The 16939-nt window shown below is 39.0% G+C and overlaps 4 protein-coding genes across 7 annotated transcripts; 3 read left to right on the plus strand and 1 right to left on the minus strand.

The window, feature by feature from the left end:
• LOC104764303 (probable serine incorporator) lies at nt 902–3467 on the plus strand. The gene is made up of 5 exons (XM_010487805.1): nt 902–1178; nt 1670–1906; nt 2198–2309; nt 2433–2845; nt 2964–3467. The coding sequence occupies exons 1-5, from the start codon at nt 1001–1003 to the stop codon at nt 3254–3256; spliced, it is 1233 nt and encodes a 410-aa protein (XP_010486107.1). The 5' UTR covers nt 902–1000; the 3' UTR covers nt 3257–3467.
• Nucleotides 8691–10909, plus strand: LOC104764304 (uncharacterized protein At5g19025-like). Of its 2 annotated transcripts, XM_019241490.1 has the most exons (3): nt 8691–9353; nt 9448–9510; nt 10644–10909. In XM_019241490.1, the coding sequence occupies exons 1-3, from the start codon at nt 8822–8824 to the stop codon at nt 10664–10666; spliced, it is 618 nt and encodes a 205-aa protein (XP_019097035.1). In that variant the 5' UTR covers nt 8691–8821; the 3' UTR covers nt 10667–10909. The 2 variants fall into 2 exon arrangements, with proteins under 2 accessions (XP_019097035.1, XP_010486108.1); XM_010487806.2 differs by having other exon boundaries at nt 8693–9510.
• LOC104764306 (BTB/POZ and MATH domain-containing protein 2-like) lies at nt 11495–14183 on the minus strand. 2 transcript variants are annotated; one of them, XM_019241488.1, is made up of 4 exons: nt 13394–14183; nt 12889–13237; nt 12067–12343; nt 11495–11970 (listed from the first exon to the last, which is right to left on the minus strand). In XM_019241488.1, exons 1-4 carry the CDS (start codon nt 13804–13806, stop codon nt 11789–11791), a joined length of 1221 nt encoding a protein of 406 aa, XP_019097033.1. In that variant the 5' UTR covers nt 13807–14183; the 3' UTR covers nt 11495–11788. The 2 variants fall into 2 exon arrangements, with proteins under 2 accessions (XP_019097033.1, XP_019097034.1); XM_019241489.1 differs by lacking the exon at nt 11495–11970 and adding an exon at nt 12628–12697 and having other exon boundaries at nt 12253–12343.
• Nucleotides 14961–16850, plus strand: LOC104764307 (guanylate kinase 3, chloroplastic). Of its 2 annotated transcripts, none has more exons than XM_010487808.2 (2): nt 14961–15953; nt 16410–16850. In XM_010487808.2, the coding sequence occupies exon 1, from the start codon at nt 15100–15102 to the stop codon at nt 15943–15945; it is 846 nt and encodes a 281-aa protein (XP_010486110.1). In that variant the 5' UTR covers nt 14961–15099; the 3' UTR covers nt 15946–15953; nt 16410–16850. The 2 variants fall into 2 exon arrangements, with proteins under 2 accessions (XP_010486110.1, XP_010486109.1); XM_010487807.2 differs by having other exon boundaries at nt 16497–16850.

Genomic DNA, 16939 nt, shown 5'->3' on the forward strand with positions numbered 1-16939 from the left:
AAAAAAAAAGTAAATTGTTATCCAATATCAATTCAGATGTTTATAATTATCATCAGTAGAGAGATGAGAGAAACCTACCGTTGGAGATTTTAGTACACAAAAACTAGATAAAAAAGACAATTAAGAACTTTTTCTTCTTAGATTAGTACTAGTCTATTTTTCAATACCATTTTAGCTTTTATTTATTTACACAATAATAGTTTCCATCTTTATTTATCTTATCCTTTTGTTTCAAGTTTTTTTTTGTTTTCAATATAGAATGGTGAGTTTATAAATAAACAGTTTTGCAACGTCATCTTGAGCTAATAAAGTCAATCTCAAAGGGAAACAAAATCGTTTATACCATTGCAAAATTAAATTTTCCATAGCATAGTAGTATTAGTTAATTAATGAAGTTGCTCGCTATAACCGTAATTGAACCAAGATTAAAAAAAATTCGAAGAGCAAAGAGGATATTTTAACTTGTAAGAGATTGAATTAAGTAGGGGCTTATACGGTTTATGGTTCTGACCATGAATTTATTGTTGGCTGTTCAGCATCTGTTTTGACATGTGACTTTTAACTCCAAAGCTACAAAATGTCTTGGTCCCTATAAGATAAAGAAGCACACATTATCTGAAAATCTTTGATATTTTTAGGCACCTAAACTGATGTTGATTGAACAGAGTAATATTGGGCCCGAACTAGTACCGGTCTCGAGTTTCCTTACTAGCTTAATAATAGGGCCAAATTAGCCCCGTATTAGCTCCTTAATGGGCCTGTTAATATTAGCTCGTTGGGATCTCACTCTCTTTTGATCAAAAGAAAGACTTCAGGGATAATGGGTTAAATTGATAACTTTCATTTGTTAGGTATAGATTTAGTAATTTCTCGAAAGTTTGATATCTCTTTCCTCCATAGAACCAACACACACGAACAACAGAAGAAGAGGAGATTATTTGGGAAGTCAAACACACAAAAATTAAATGTCTCTCAAAAATAATCAAATCGGAAAGTAAGTATGGCGTGTTGTTTAGCTTCGTGCTGTGCGTCGGCGACATGTGGGCTGTGTACGTCGGTGGCGTCGGGAATTACGAGGAAATCAGCGAGGATCGCTTACTGTGGTCTCTTCGGTGCTTCTCTTGTCGTCTCCTGGATTCTTCGCGAGACTGGTGCTCCCCTCCTTGAGAAACTCCCTTGTACGTTTCTCTCTTCCATTTCTTTTTTTTTCGTACTCCCGTGAATACACAAAAAAGGAGGTTCCTTTTGGCTTAATGATTGGAGTTGGAACTTGGAACCATCAGTCTCGAAATTGGATTCTCTCTGATCTTGTCAATTGAATTGAATCCGATGGTTAACGATAGATTTTTGGGTGATGGCTTGTGCTTAAACGTTCTCCTTCTTTTTTTTTTCCTGCTTAAGCCTTGTTGATTCAGAGGTTTGAATACTGAGACATGATGAGCCATAGTGTTTTTAAGTATGAATCTATTGGGTCAGTGTAAAGTTTGTTCCTTTGAAACCGTGATCGTTTTTATCTCAATCTGTGATGATGGATGGATGGATGTGTTTGAATTGGGTCTGCTGATGCTTCATGTTATATACCTGCTTGATCATAGTTAAGAGTTTTGAGGAATCATCATCACCTCTATTGATACAAAATCTCCTTTTTGGTTTTTGCTTAAAAAAACAGGGATTAACACTTCCGATTCATTTACCAAAGAATGGTATCAGCAGCAATCTGTTCTTCGTGTGAGCTTTGGCAATTTCCTCTTCTTTGCGATATATGCTTTGATCATGATTGGTGTGAAGGACCAGAACGATAGGCGTGACTCCTGGCACCATGGCGGATGGGGTTTGAAGATGATTGTCTGGTTTTTGCTTGTTGTCCTCATGTTTTTTGTTCCAAATGTTATCGTCTCAATCTATGGTAAGTTTTCTTTGCTCCTCATATTTTCCCACATGTGGTGCTATCATCATCACGTTTTATTTTATGTTATTAGAATTTTACTGGTCTGCGAAATCCATTGTTGTTATCTCATCAGGTTTTAGTTGATGAGCTTTTGAATACGGACAATTTGTGTGATTTTATATATCATGTGTTGGTGTACCTGTAAGTATGACAGAGTAGTTGATAAATTTAAAAGTTGTGGATTTTTTCATCTCTGTTAGAGTGAAGCCATATATCCAGGCTGAATTCAGCGTGTGCACATTCTTTCAGGAACTTTATCAAAGTTTGGTGCTGGAGCGTTTCTGTTGGTTCAAGTGGTCTTGTTGTTAGATGCTACACATAACTGGAACGATTCATGGGTCGAAAAGGATGAAAAAAAATGGTATGCTCCACATCTTTCCTATGCATGTGTCCTGTGTTTTTGTCATGATTCTGTTTTTGGCATTTTATTTTTAAAGTTTGATTAATAATGATAATCGTCTGACTAATGGGGTTCTTTATGCAGGTATATCGCTCTGCTTGTTATATCAATCGTGTGTTACATAGCAACATATGCCTTCTCAGGAATCCTGTTCATCTGGTTCAATCCATCTGGTCATGACTGTGGACTAAATGTTTTCTTCATCGTCATGCCGATGATCCTGGCCTTTGTTTTTGCTATTATTGCTTTACATCCTGCGGTGAATGGCAGTCTTTTACCAGCATCAGTTATATCAGTTTACTGTGCTTATGTCTGTTACACGGGTCTCTCTAGCGAACCTCATGACTATGTGTGCAATGGACTTAACAAATCCAAGGCAGTGAACGCAAGTACTCTCATCCTTGGAATGCTCACTACGGTTCTCTCGGTTCTATACTCCGCCCTCCGAGCTGGCTCTTCCACCACATTCCTCTCACCACCGTCTTCTCCCAGAGCAGGTACTTCACCAAACTCTTCAATATGCTTGGACATTAAGTTTTTCAGTTTTGTAAATAGTAATTATGAACTAGACTCGGCTTTTTGTTTCTTCTGTTTTGCTGGAAACGTTATCTGCAGGTGGGAGAGAGGCATTGTTAGAGGATCCCGAGGACGGGAAGAAGAAGGGTGGTGAAGCCGAGGCGCGGCCTGTGAGCTACTCATACTCCTTCTTCCATATAATCTTTGCGCTTGCGAGCATGTACGCTGCAATGCTTCTCTCTGGATGGACCGATTCATCAGAGAGTGCATCTCTGATCGATGTGGGATGGACCTCGGTCTGGGTCAAGATATGCACCGGTTGGGTCACGGCTGTACTGTACATCTGGACACTCATTGCACCGCTCATCCTTCCGGATCGCGAGTTCTACTAAAGAGGCATACCCGAGGGTAGCACGTGTATAGTCCAATCTGGTGAATGTTATGTATATGTTTATGTAGTCACTTAAAAGTGGGTATGATTGGTAATAGTAATGGTAATGAAAGTAGCTAATGTCACGGCTAGACTTGTAATTGAAATCTAAACTAAAAGTCCTTGGATGTTGTTTGAATGGATGTGTTGTTTCTGTGACTGTTACTCTATCATATGGTTATCTAAATTTCTGTTTGCAAGTAGTAGGCGAAGATGAGAAACCCAATAGAGTAGGAGAGCTATGTAGCAAACTCTCGAGTCAAGTTGGGGATTCAGCGTTTTAAAACCTTGTTATAAACGAAAGATAAACTAAATTTGAATTATGGAAATACAAAAAAATCCAATCATAGTTTCATTGTTTAAATTTGATCTAATCCATCATTCAAATAACTAAAACCCCCTAGACATTAAGCAGGTAGCTTTGTTCCCATCTTGTTATCATTGCTATTAGAATTAGCAATCTTAATAGCCTTGGTTAAATTATTCTTGATTCTTCCTTGTGCCTTCTCCTTGGAATAATCCATAAGGACAAAATCATTCATGTTAATCCGACAAACCACGTTTTTTATTCTTCTTTAATTGTATGGCTAATAGCAATCCATTCATATCCTTCACTTTAGCCAATGCTTTACAGTTTACACATTACACTCAAAAAGTTCCAAATCTAATTTGCTCTTAGATTTTACCTATCTTAACAACAAAAAATTACTATAATCATATGACAATGGTTAGTATGTAATATCATGTTGCTCATTTTCACATGTTTGGTCTTATATTTAATCTTACCAAATCTAGTTTGCTCTTAGATTTACACATGTTTGATCATTTAACCATTACCACATATGAAGAGCATATTAATTATTACGTGTAAAATAGACCAACCTTGTAAAAGCTAAAACTCATTTGTCATTCTTGAAAAATTGAAAGCAAAAAGCCAATCAACGAAGACATGACATGACTAATTAAACGGCTAGTTGTCCAAACAAAGACATGACCTGACCTGACATGTTACGTGTGATTTGCTGAAATCTAAAATACCGTAAATATTAGGAAAATTAGTAAAACCAACTGTAAATCTGAAAATTAAATGAACCCATTATTGTTAATTTCGTGTCGTGTGTATCTAGTTATTGTATTTCCCATAATTTTTCTATATTTCAAATAAATACAACAACATCGTTTAGGTTAACCATCCATAGTAGACATAATTATATCGTTTTGGTATGTGTACGATAAAAGAAACTCATGAAAACGATTTAGCCGTAGACGTGAGCTAAATTGGTTTTAGCTACGAACTCTACTCTAGAGACATTCTCCTAAAAAAATGAATGCGAACCATGTTTCAATGTTATGGTTCAGCTCTAACTGAGCACTCTCTCTAGTAAACTAGTGTCCTGAACCAAATTTATTACACAACCATAAAGTATATATTTTGGTCATTACTCATTGGTATATGAAAGAACTCAAAAGACAAAACACATTTTTACTAGTATATATGTATTTTTGACTCTTTTTGGAATTTTAAATTCAGTTAGTATTTAGTATATTAGTAACTAAATTTTTCTATCCTAAACAATAACATGTTGATATATATATATATATATATATATACCATATTTATTATTTGAAAACATACAAAATAGTTTATGTATATCTTTTGCCGTATATTATATATCAACATTCGATTCGAAGCAGCATGGCTGAGCCATTCGAGTTTTAACGAATTAGTCTCTTCGTCGTGGCGTCGAGATATGTCGACTCCGGAAGCTCTAGATTCTCTACGTGTGACGCTGAAAAAATGGAATAAGGAAAATTTTGGAGATGTGATCAAGAAAAAAGAGGGTTTGCTGGGAGAAATAAAAATGGTTCAGTACCTGCTGGAGTTCTCTCACACTGATGCTTTGTTACACAAGGAAGAGACTTTGCTTCAAGAGCTGGATACAGTTTTGGAGCAGGAAGAAACATTGGGGTTTCAAAAGTCACGGGAGAGATGGATTGTCCATGGAGATCGTAATACGAGTTACTTTCACACCTCAACGGTTATCATGCGACGTCGGAATCGGATTGAGGCTTTGAGAGATGATTCTGGGCAATGGTGTACGGATCCACAGGAGTTGGAACAACTGGCACTAACTTATTACAAGCGCCTTTTACTCTTTGGATGATCTTGATGCGGTAGTCGAGAGTTTGCCAAGGGAAGGGTTCCAGAGTCTTTCTCGTGAGGAACAATTGAGATTGAGCAAACCTTTTACTGCAGAGGAGGTAGAGTTTGCAGTCAGGAGCATGGGCCAATTTAAAGCGCCTGGTCCAGATGGATATCAGCGGTGTTGGGATATAGTGGGGGAGTCTGTAGTCTCGTTTGTGCTCCGGTTCTTTGAGACAGGGAAGCTAGAGACAGGTCTAAATGATGCGTTGGTGGTGTTATTGGCGAAGGTGGAGAAGCCGAAAAGAATAACACAATTCAGACCAATTAGTCTCTGTAATGTGTTGTTCAAAATATTGACAAAGGTTATGGTGCTGCGCCTTAAGAAACTGATAACAAATTTGATAGGACCGGCTCAATCTAGCTTCATTCCCGGTCGTTTAAGTATAGATAACATAGTGATTGTACAAGAGGCTGTCCATTCGATGAAAAGTAAGAAGGGAAGAAGAGGATGGATGCTTCTTAAACTGGATTTGGAGAAAGCTTATGACCGCGTTCGTTGGGATTTCCTTCAAGATACCTTAGTAGCTGCTGGATTATCAGAAAAGTGGGTGCATTGGATCATGCAGGGTGTTACGGGTTCGTCTATGAATATTCTTTGGAATAGTGAGAAAATTGAGGCCTTTCAACCATTGCGGGGATTGCGCCAAGGGGATCCGTTGTCCCCGTATTTGTTTGTTCTCTGTCTTGAACGTCTGTGTCATTTGATAGAGTCTGCTGTTGGCCGGAAAGAATGGAAACCTATACGGCTTTCTCAAGGCGGTCCGATGCTTTCTCATATCTGCTTTGCAGATGATTTGATATTGTTTGCTGAAGCCTCTGTATCGCAAATTAGAGTTATCAGACGGGTGTTAGAACGTTTTTGTGTAGCTTTAGGGCAAAAAGTAAGTCTGGAGAAGTCCAAAATATTTTTCTCAGAGAATGTGTCCAGGGACTTGGGGAAGCTTATCAGCGATGAGAGTGGGATCAAGACTACCAAGGATTTAGGTAAGTACCTTGGAATGCCTATTCTGCAAAAGAGACTGAATAAGGAGACCTTTGGGGAAGTTCTAGGAAGAGTATCTTCGAAATTAGCGGGATGGAAGGGTAAATGTTTGAGTTTAGCGGGCCGCCTTACACTTACCAAAGTTGTGCTTATGTCTATTCCGGTTCACACCATGAGTGTCATTTCTATGCCGAAGAGCTTATTGAAGGAGTTGGATAGAGTGTCGCATTCGTTTCTCTGGGGAAGTACAGTGGAAAAAAAGAAACAACATCTAGTTGCTTGGAAGAAGGTTTGTTTACCAAAGAAACAAGGAGGGCTTGGGTTACGAGAGACTGCAGCGATGAATAGAGCTTTGTTGGCGAAGCTAGATTGGAGATTACTTCAGGACTCGGATAGCTTGTGGGCTCGTGTACTAAGAAGTAAATATAAGGTGGGTGTATGCAGAACACCTCGTGGTTATCACCTAAGTCGACTTGGTCGTCTACGTGGCGTAGTGTAGCTCTGAGTATTCGGGAGGTTATCAGTTTGGGACACAGTTGGGTGCTAGGGAATGGTGCTACCATTCGCTTTTGGCAGGATAGTGGCTCACGAATAAGCAGCTTAGTGATGGTTTGGCTGGGGTGTTATCAGAGGATTGTTTAAAGGCACCAGTTCAGGACTTTTGGCAAGATGGTGTGGGTTGGAATCTTGGCCCGTTGTTGCCTCATCTCGCTGAGGATTCCAGACTACGGCTGGGAGCTATTGTAGTTGACAAGGTTACCGGAGCTATAGATCGTTTGTCTTGGGGGACGAGCTCTGATGGGTCGTTTACGGTCACTTCGGCCTATGAGTTGATCACACGGAGTAATAGACCAGAACCAGATATGGTTGCTTTATGGTCCTGGGTGTGGCGTGTAGTGGCTCCGGAAAGAGTCAGAGTTTTCTTGTGGCTAGTGGGAAATCAAGCTATCATGACGAATGCAGAAAGGTTTCGACGACATATCTCTGATTCCTCTGTTTGTTAAGTTTTCAAGGGCGGAGATGAAGATATTATGCACATACTACGAGATTGTCCAGCGATGTCGGGGGTTTGGAGGAGGTTAGTACCTGCGCGGATGCAGACACAGTTTTTTGGAACGTCTTTGTTTGAATGGTTGTATGAGAATTTGAATGGAGATTGGTCTACCTTGTTTGCTATGTCGGTATGGTGGGGATGAAAGTGGAGATGCGGGAATGTTTTTGGTGTTAATGGTAAGTGTCGTGATCGAGTACAATTTTTAAAAGACTTGGCCAAGGAGGTGTCGGTGGCCTCGTTGGAGACTAGCGGGTTCACACACAAACCGACACGAGTGGAGAGGTTGATCGCTTGGAAACCTCCGCGAGAGGGATGGTTAAAGTTGAATACAGATGGTGCTGCTCAAGGCACAACCGGGTTGGCCACAACTGCTGGGGTGCTGCGTGATGAGACAGGAGGTTGGATATGTGGTTTCGCGGTGAACATAGGAATATGCTCGGCTACGTTGGCAGAGTTGTGGGGGGGGTATACTATGGTTTTCATACTGCTTGGGATAAGGGAGTGTCTCGATTGGAGGTGGAGGTTGATTCTGAGGTGGTAGTCGGTTTTCTTCATACAGGGATAAGTGCTGTGCATCCATTGTCGTTCCTGGTACGTTTGTGCCATAGCTTTATATCGAGGGACCGGAGCGTCCGTATTTCACATGTGTATAGAGAAGGTAATCGTCTTGCGGATGGATTAGGTTCCTATGCTTACTCTTTATGTTTAGGTTTTCATGCTCTAGCGGTAGTTCCAAGTAGTGTTGCTTCAATTTTATCGGAAGATGCATGTCCGAGACAGATTTGTATATAATTTTATGTTATGAATAATTATCAGAGACTTTGTCTCCCATCTCCCATTAAAAAAATATATCAACATTCGATATAAAAACCATACTATATTTTGTATATTTTATAAACAAAAGTTCATAAAAATCATCATATAATAATCAGTAACACAATCGCTTATCTTTAATATGTTGACTTATATCATTCACATAGATGTAGAGACGAGTCAATCATATTATTCTTCATAATAAATGATCTCTTATCATAATATGTAAGATATATATATATATTTTTTTCAAATATAAATGTCTACAGATTTTTAAAAAAACTTTTAATATCTAATTAATTATTTTATTTCAGTATTTATACATCTTTCTCTATCTCTCTCTCCCAATTACAGTTTTAATTTTTAGCTTTTTTTACCTTAAAAAAAAAAAAATGTATAGATACAAATAATAAGAGTTAAATTATATGTAAAGGAGGGGATCACCACCGTCGTCGACGTCTCCCTCCCTAACATGCTCCATCTCCTCCTTCTCTCCGACGAAGATCATCATCATCATCATCACACCACCAATAGCATGCCCCCTTCCTCCTCCGCCTCTAGATCCGCCGCCAATCACAGCTCCTCCTCTTCCTCTTCATCTCTCCACCTCTGCAAGCACTCACCTTCCGCGACTCTCGACCTCCTAATCCTAATCCTCGTCCTCTTCTCCGGCGCCTTCCTCCTCTCCTCTTACTTCTCCTATCTCTTCCACTCATTCTCTCTCCTCTCTTCCCACTTCCCTCCCCTCTCGTCCTTAATCTTCTCCGACGATGAAGATCTCTCTCCGATCCCTCCGGCTTCTTACTTCTTCGCCTTCGCCGTCTTCTTCGCCGCTTCGATTGCGTTTCTCGATCTTTGTTGCGGACCGAGATCGAGGAAGTGTCGAAATCCCAAGTGTAAAGGGTTGAAGAAGGCGATGGAGTTTGATTTGCAATTGCAGACGGAGGAATGTGTTAAATCTGGAGGAGGTACCAAAGAGATCGATCGGTTGCCTTGGAAAGGAGGTAGTGAGAGCAATCCTGATTACGAGTGTTTGAGAGCTGAGCTTAGAAGGATGGCTCCTCCTAATGGCCGTGCTGTTTTGCTTTTCCGATCTAGATGTGGCTGCCCTGTTGCTAAGCTTCAAGGTTGGGGACCTAAGCGAGGTCGGCGTCATAAAAAGTTAGTTCAAACCCTTTCCTTCTCTATTTTGCCAATTTCGATTTCCATTGAATTATGTGATCTCCATTGCCACTCTCAAGGGATTTCAGATGGGTTCTTATGGATTGGTAGTGTTGGTTCTTTGCTTTTGATTGTGATTCATTGGTTATGATGAATGAATTGGGAGTCTCTTGGTGAAAAGAATAGTTCTTTTTTTTATATAATATTCATAGTTGTGCTGATTAGATCTTAGAGCAGATTTGAATCGTCTAAGTGAGAAACGGATAGGGAACATTTGGTGGTCTACATCTTATATAGCAGTATTACTGAAGTTTTCAGCGTTAGTAGATTTGAATTTAAGGAAAAAGAGTACTGGCAAGTCAGATATGAAGAAATGTGGGAATTTGGTTATGGATTATGAATTCTTCTGCCTTAGCTTGCACTGATTAGAAAATAAGGTTCCGTGTAAGATTGAAACTACATTGAAAGGCATTGCCTTGTCTCATGTTTTTCGAAATGGTGGTGTCAAGGCATAATAAAACCTAAGAGTCAAGTCAACAGATAGCAGCCTCTGTCTAGTTGATTGTGCTTATCAATGGGAAACTCCATTTTTGCTCCAAATGTTGTTCCTTTGCTTTCCAATCTCTTTTGGTCGAGAATCTGTATTTCATATATATAACAGCTAATGATTCTTAACTTAACAAAACTATTCCACTTTGATCTTGGACATGTTTTTTCAATGGTCATATCTGGCTCCCTTGATTTCGACCCCGTGTATACTTAGCACCGACAACATCTTAAAATTGGAGATTTGCTCAGTAAAAATACATGCTTTTATAAAGCAGAATACATGGTGCTAGGTAGCCAATTGGCAACAACCTTGAGTAGATGAATGCATTGCTTTGTATGTAACTTGTAATATTATCTACACATCTACTATGACTAAGGTCGTTGATTGGTTGTACATCAGTAGATTTTGTGATTTTTTGTCCGTGGTGCGTGCTCATATCAGACTTGTTCACTTTGTTTGTCCGGCTCACATCTAGCATTCCTTCATATAATCAAATGAAAGTTTTTTGGGTTAACGTATTGTTCATATGTCATTTTATTTCTTTTCTTCATCCTGATTCTGTCTATGCCTTTATCTTCTGCAGATCGCAAGCGAACTTGGCTCTAAAGGGAGGGGTAGATCATCGCTGATCAGGTCGATAGGAATCCTTCAATCTATCATTATAGATTTATCACATTTAATGTTTGCATAGTTCATCTTGGAAACTAGAAATATCCGAACAGCTTCGTTTGCGGATTTCTTATTTCTTTTACCTTAGAAATGTCCCAATATTACAACTTGAATACTTAACTTTTATTGAGCTCCCTTACTTACCACGCAAAAAAGGCAGAATCAACTTTCACTTTATCATATCGATCACTCGTTGCACTTCCTCTTACACATATTTTAGGGGATGAATTTATCTCTGCGTCGTGTTTGCTTTTGTTTCTTGCTTTTCATCTCCTGATTTCATTGCAAGTCTATGAAATCTTGATGAGGGTTAGCTTTCCCATCCAGAAAGTTTGATATCTTTGGCGTTGGAACTGCTCTAATCTGTTTAGATCTCCATTTTGTTCAGTTTACTTGGATTCTGGAATAGAGATTTCGGAATAAAAAATCTCGGATTTCGTAAGCTTTAATAACTGATATATGCAGTTCGAGGGATTTATCTTTGATTTCTTAACTGGATTTCAAGTTCACTGGCTTACGTGACAAGAGATTCTTCTTCTGATATCTCAAGAGTATTTAGATGATCTGTATGACTGTATCTGAAGATGCAACCTAATCAACTGTCTTTTAGTTTGGTCTAAAACTTGGTTGTTTCCTTCAATTCGGCTTTTGTCCCTTTGTGGCTCTTTAAAACTTTGTTTTGTTTCAAGTCCTGGACATAGGATACATAGGATAAGCTTGTCTATTACTCAAATGAATAAACTTTATAACCTTTTGCATCAGATATCTAGAACAGCAGTTCCCTGTGATTATTTTTGGCAGTTCAAGAATTATCAGTACATGAAACTTTTCCTTCAGAGAAGCGGTTTTGGTTATAAAATCCTCGGGAAACAAAAGAAAAAGGAAGAAAAAAGCAACATTTTCACTCTACTAGCTGAACAACACAGAACACCCACTAATCCTTTTACAATGACAAATGCACAAATCTTTACTCTTCTACAATTCTGTTTGCCACGAGTCACCATCATCAACTCAGGCTCCCAAAGTGAGTTCTATTTTCTCTCTCTCTCGGTTAGTTACTTAATGTAACCGTTGCTTCACCCGTCTTCCATTCACATCACAACCATCAGCAAATAACTCCTTCCGATTCCCCGATGATGTTACAGAGTGCTCACTTAGTCTAGCCACATACTCCAATAGCTCACTTAGTAAGGACGGGCAACTTTCCTTCAGATAATCAAACCCATCCGTTTCCATCACAGCTAAAGAAATTACAAAACATTACAGACTATATTTTAATACAAGGACGGTACGAGGTTTCAAAGATACTCAAGCAAAAAAGAAATTATCTTTCATACCTTTCAAGTTTTCTGGCAAAGCTATAAATTTAAGGCATGCGGCTTTCAGCTGGAAACAATGATGCTGCTCTGCAAGAGCCAAGGTGGTTGCAACCGTATGTATGCTGATTCCTTCACAGAGTTTCGACTCACATATTGTTCTAAGCCGCTCAAGCGCATAACGGTCTGCAGCAGCAAGCAAATGCTGAGCAACAAGAGTCGATGCCCATTTCAAGTCTGTTCCTATTAAGTCTTGCATATCAGGCAACTCGTCCCAGTAGACAAAATGGAGCAACATCTGCAGCAACAAAAAGAGCAAAATCAAACAAAAGTAAAAGAGAATATGTATCAGCATACACTTCAACCTTCAATTTACAGGAGTTAGGATATGGAAACTCGCACATACACTAAGGACCAATCTTAACAAAACAAAACTCGAGCTACAAAGCATAAAAAGGTTCATTCTTGGCCTTTTGACATGATCACCTATGAAAAATTATTTACCACATACGAGAGACAATGCAGCTATTTGTAAGCAAACAGAGATTCATGCAACCAGGAAGAGAAGTAGAAAGATTAAACCTTATCCCGGGTGAGTAATATTAGAGAACAGGAGCAGCAGCCCAGGAGAAGGTCTCGTAAATAGAATATCCTGTATCACACCATAATCACTCACCCGAGAAAAGGCAAGGAACCAAGAAAACTATCTCTTCCTATAAGGCCTTATAACACCTGAGACTGAAACTAACAGCCTCAAACAGTAAACCTAACAGATTTAAAACTCTACTACAACATTCCAAGAACAAAGAGATTTTAGTCCAGACAGAGAGTCAAAGGGAGGACCTTGAAAATTGGTGCTTCTATGTCTTCTATGGTAATACATTTGGTATTTTCACTTCTCAACGGACCAAAAAGCTGTGCCCTGAAAACTGGAGAACGAGCTGCAAGAACCAGTTTATGAGCAGGAAATGTCTCTCCGTCAACGTCGAAAGTAACATCAGCTCCTTTCTCACTTTCCAAAAGCTTCCCAAACTGCTGACCCAAGTCAGAAACCGGCACATGGATGTTGTAACTCCTTGGTCCCTCTGTGCGTGACTTCACCACTCCAACACAACACCGGACCAAGAGACCGTTGTCCTTCAGATAGTCAGATGACTCCAAAAGAGACCTCTTGAAAAACCGTTTGTATCCCCTATATTAAAGCAATCATCAATAGATTAAACATTCAAGAAACCCCAAACAACATGTCAGTATCTAAACTCATGCAGATACTAAGCCATAGCAATTCCTGAAATCACTTCAAAAATAGAAACTTTTATTCCAGAAAGGGATAAAAAGATTCACTTACCACATACTTCCTCGATATTTAAGAGTATAAGGTCCGCTTTCGAGAGTTCTACCGAAATGGCTATGAACCTTGTGCCTTTCGTTACCGCTCTGATCGACGAGGGTGAGCTCAAACAAAGCCCTAACATCAGCACCTTCGCTAGCGAGGGCAATGAAGAGAGACACGTAGACAGAGTTATCCTCAGGACTCTTTCCATCCGGGTAGAAATAGATGGCCCAGGAGTATCCACCGACCATGAACGTATCGGAGGCAACGTATTTGCCAATCCCCATCCCTTTGACCAAAGAGTAGCCGCTGATCTTGAATTCGTGGGAGCCATTGATGGTTTCCGTGAGAGAGGTCGACTCGGAGAGAGACTGTGCGGTCGATTTCGAAGATCCAGGAACCTCCGTGGAAACCCTAATAGTGTCCATCAAGCAAAAGAACGAGAGATCCAAGAAACCACGAACTCTGTAAGAGAAATTGATTGTTTCTTCGATCTTCTCACACGGGATAAGGATCTTCGCGCGGCTAAAGACTTCGAATTTCAGAAAAAGGTTCGATCTTTTTTTTTCCCCGAGATTGAGAGGCGAAGTTAGGGTCTCGAATCACAGGGACAATCACGGCGATTTGAGAAAAGTAAATGAGGGGGATTGAGCGGAATCAGAAGAGAGAACGAGAATCGCCGGAACTGGGGAGATAAATCGTCGTGGATCGTGAAGACGACGACGACGTTGGCCACAAACGAGAGGAAAAGAGAAAGAGAGAGAGAGAGAGAGGAGGAGGAACCACTTTGATTGATCGGTTTAACTTTTTTAACACAACAACTTTGGTTGGTTGCGAATATAACGTCGAAATTTTTTAATTTTTTAATTTTAGTTTTAGGGAGTAAATTAAATTAGAACATCCTAATTGTTGTGTATTGGAATTTTTGTATATGGAAACAAAAAAAAAACTTATCTGAAATTTACTCATTTATATTTTCGTGTTAAGATATGAAAAACGATATTTAAATTACTTTGACAGTTGAACAAAAAACACTTTAATTTGAAAATAAAACTACTGTTTAAACGAGTGATTAGAATTTTTAAATTATTTTTAGGACTACTTGTTTAGTCAGTTTAGATAATATTGTTATATTTAAAACGAAAAAATCTATTAACTTCAATTATAATACGACTATTTAATAAAATAAGTAAATAACTAGAGATTCTCAAATATAATACTAATTTAAGTTTTCTTTCAAACTTAGTATAATATATCTCTAGTTTCAAAATAGTATTATATTTCAAAATTAAATTCTAAATATATATTTTGAGAATACAGACTTAAAAAAAAATTAAAAATTAATTTTAAATATTGTAATATATTAAATAATGTTATTTTTAAAATTTATCAAGTATGTTATAATTGTTTATAAAAATTTAGGGTATTTTTTTAAAAATAATTTAGTTTAAGTTTTAAACATCTTTTATAATCAATCATAGAATGAAATTACAAAATGGGGTAAGAAAAAAGGAAAAAAAAAAAAAAGATTTGAAAGAGTAAACCCTAGTAAGTAGGTCTCATCGTGCTAAAAGGTCTTTAGTCTTCAATACCGCGCGGCAAAGCATTGAGACGAGAACATCGTCGGTGGTTCGAGTGAGTGACCCAATCTCAAACCACAAAACTCTCTGTGGGGAATCAAATCAATAATACCAAAGGTTGCACCTTTTAATATCCCCCAAATGTTTCGAAAGCTCTGTTCTTCTTCTTTCTCTCGCTCCATCATCTTCCCAAACAAACCCATCTTCTTCATCTCCCGCTCCTTTCCCAAACCTCTCCGTCACTCTTACTCCTCCTTGAAAATGACCGATACCCATATCTCCGATAACCCCAATTCGTCTTCCCCGATTCAATCTCCCACCAAACCCGAATCGCTTCGTTCCCTCGAGTTTCAATTGGGTTCTTCATTCACCGTCGATCCAATCATCCCACCGCCGAATCAGATCATCATCGTCGTCAGTGGTCCTAGCGGAGTTGGCAAAGACGCAGTGATCAACAAGCTTCGTGAGGTTCGTCAAGGTCTACATTTCGTCGTCACCGCAACTAGCCGTGCGATGCGACCTGGCGAAGTCGACGGCAAAGACTATTACTTTGTCTCGAGAGATCAGTTTTTGTCGATGGTGGAGAACGAAGAGCTTCTTGAGTACGCACTTGTCTATGGAGAATACAAAGGGATTCCTAAGAAGCAGATTCAGGAATACATGGCTAAAGGGGAAGACATTGTTCTTAGAGTTGATATTCAAGGAGCTCAGACGTTAAGGAGGATACTTGGGAACTCCGCCGTGTTTATATTCCTTGTGGCGGAGAGTGAGCTTGCCATGGTTGAGAGGTTGATTGAGAGGAAGACGGAGAGTCAAGAGGAGCTTCTTGTTAGAGTTGCTACGGCGAGAGAAGAGGTTAGGCATCTTAAGAACTTTGATTACGTTGTGGTTAATGCCAAAGGGAGGCTTGATGATGCGGTTAACCGCGTGGAATCTATTATTGATGCTGAGAAATCTAAAGTTCATCAAAGGATTGTCAGGATTTGATGTGCAAGGTACTTTACTTGCCTTGCTCTGTAATGCACTCAGTTTGATATAGTAATGCATTGACTTGCGCTTAGATTCAGTTGAGGAATAGACTTTGGAAAGATTGATTTGGTAGTAGCATGTTTTGATTTGACTATAATGTGAAGTTTTGTTGCTACTTGAGGAAGAATAGATACACTTAGAGAAGCCGTTCTGACAAAGGGTTGAGAGATAGGAAGTATGAGGATTAAGCTTTTGACTGATTAAGTTGTTTACATAAATCTGTTTGTGTGAGAATTCCGTCATCCGTTGGAGAAGCTTGCTAAATTAGTTGATCTGGCATTCTCCAATACGTATTGAATCCTAGATAGAAATCACTGGAAGTAGGGAGTTTCTTGCAAAAGTTCTTAGGTTTTAGGAGCTGTGGGTATATCAGTTGCAAATGTTTTGGTATTATTAACGTTATCACGATTGTTTCTTTGCAGATTGCTTGCTGTTTTTCTTCTCTGTTTTCTGTCTTTGTCAATTGTCATCATCTTCGAAGCATTGCTTAGAGTAGATCTTCTGTGCAGGTTGATGGTAAATCTCCCTGATTCGGCAAACAGATCGAAGATCTTGAGCGTAATTTTGGCGAAAGAAGAGATGGCACAAGATGTAGATTTGGTTTGAGTGACCAACTCTCTTTGGGAGAAGTAGTAGAGGATTAAATATCGCCATCATCATATATAATCTATTGAACCGGTCTGCTCAAGTACCAACCAAACACTTGTCGTATCATTTACATTTACATTTACACTTACACTTACTTCCTCTTGTTTCATGTCTTTTTACTCTGTTTCCGAATCCATTCTGTAATATCATCAATCTAAGTTGTCAGAGTCTGCTGCTAAATAATGAACAGTTTATAGAGAATATGTTCAGGATCATTATCCATCTGAAGGAAACAACACATTTGTGTGAGTACATAAAGCACATAAGCAGAGAACCAAACACAAAAACTTTAAGGAAGATGGGC

The sequence above is a fragment of the Camelina sativa genome, chromosome 19 (genome assembly GCF_000633955.1).
Source record: "Camelina sativa cultivar DH55 chromosome 19, Cs, whole genome shotgun sequence".
NCBI classification, from domain to species: domain Eukaryota; kingdom Viridiplantae; phylum Streptophyta; class Magnoliopsida; order Brassicales; family Brassicaceae; genus Camelina; species Camelina sativa.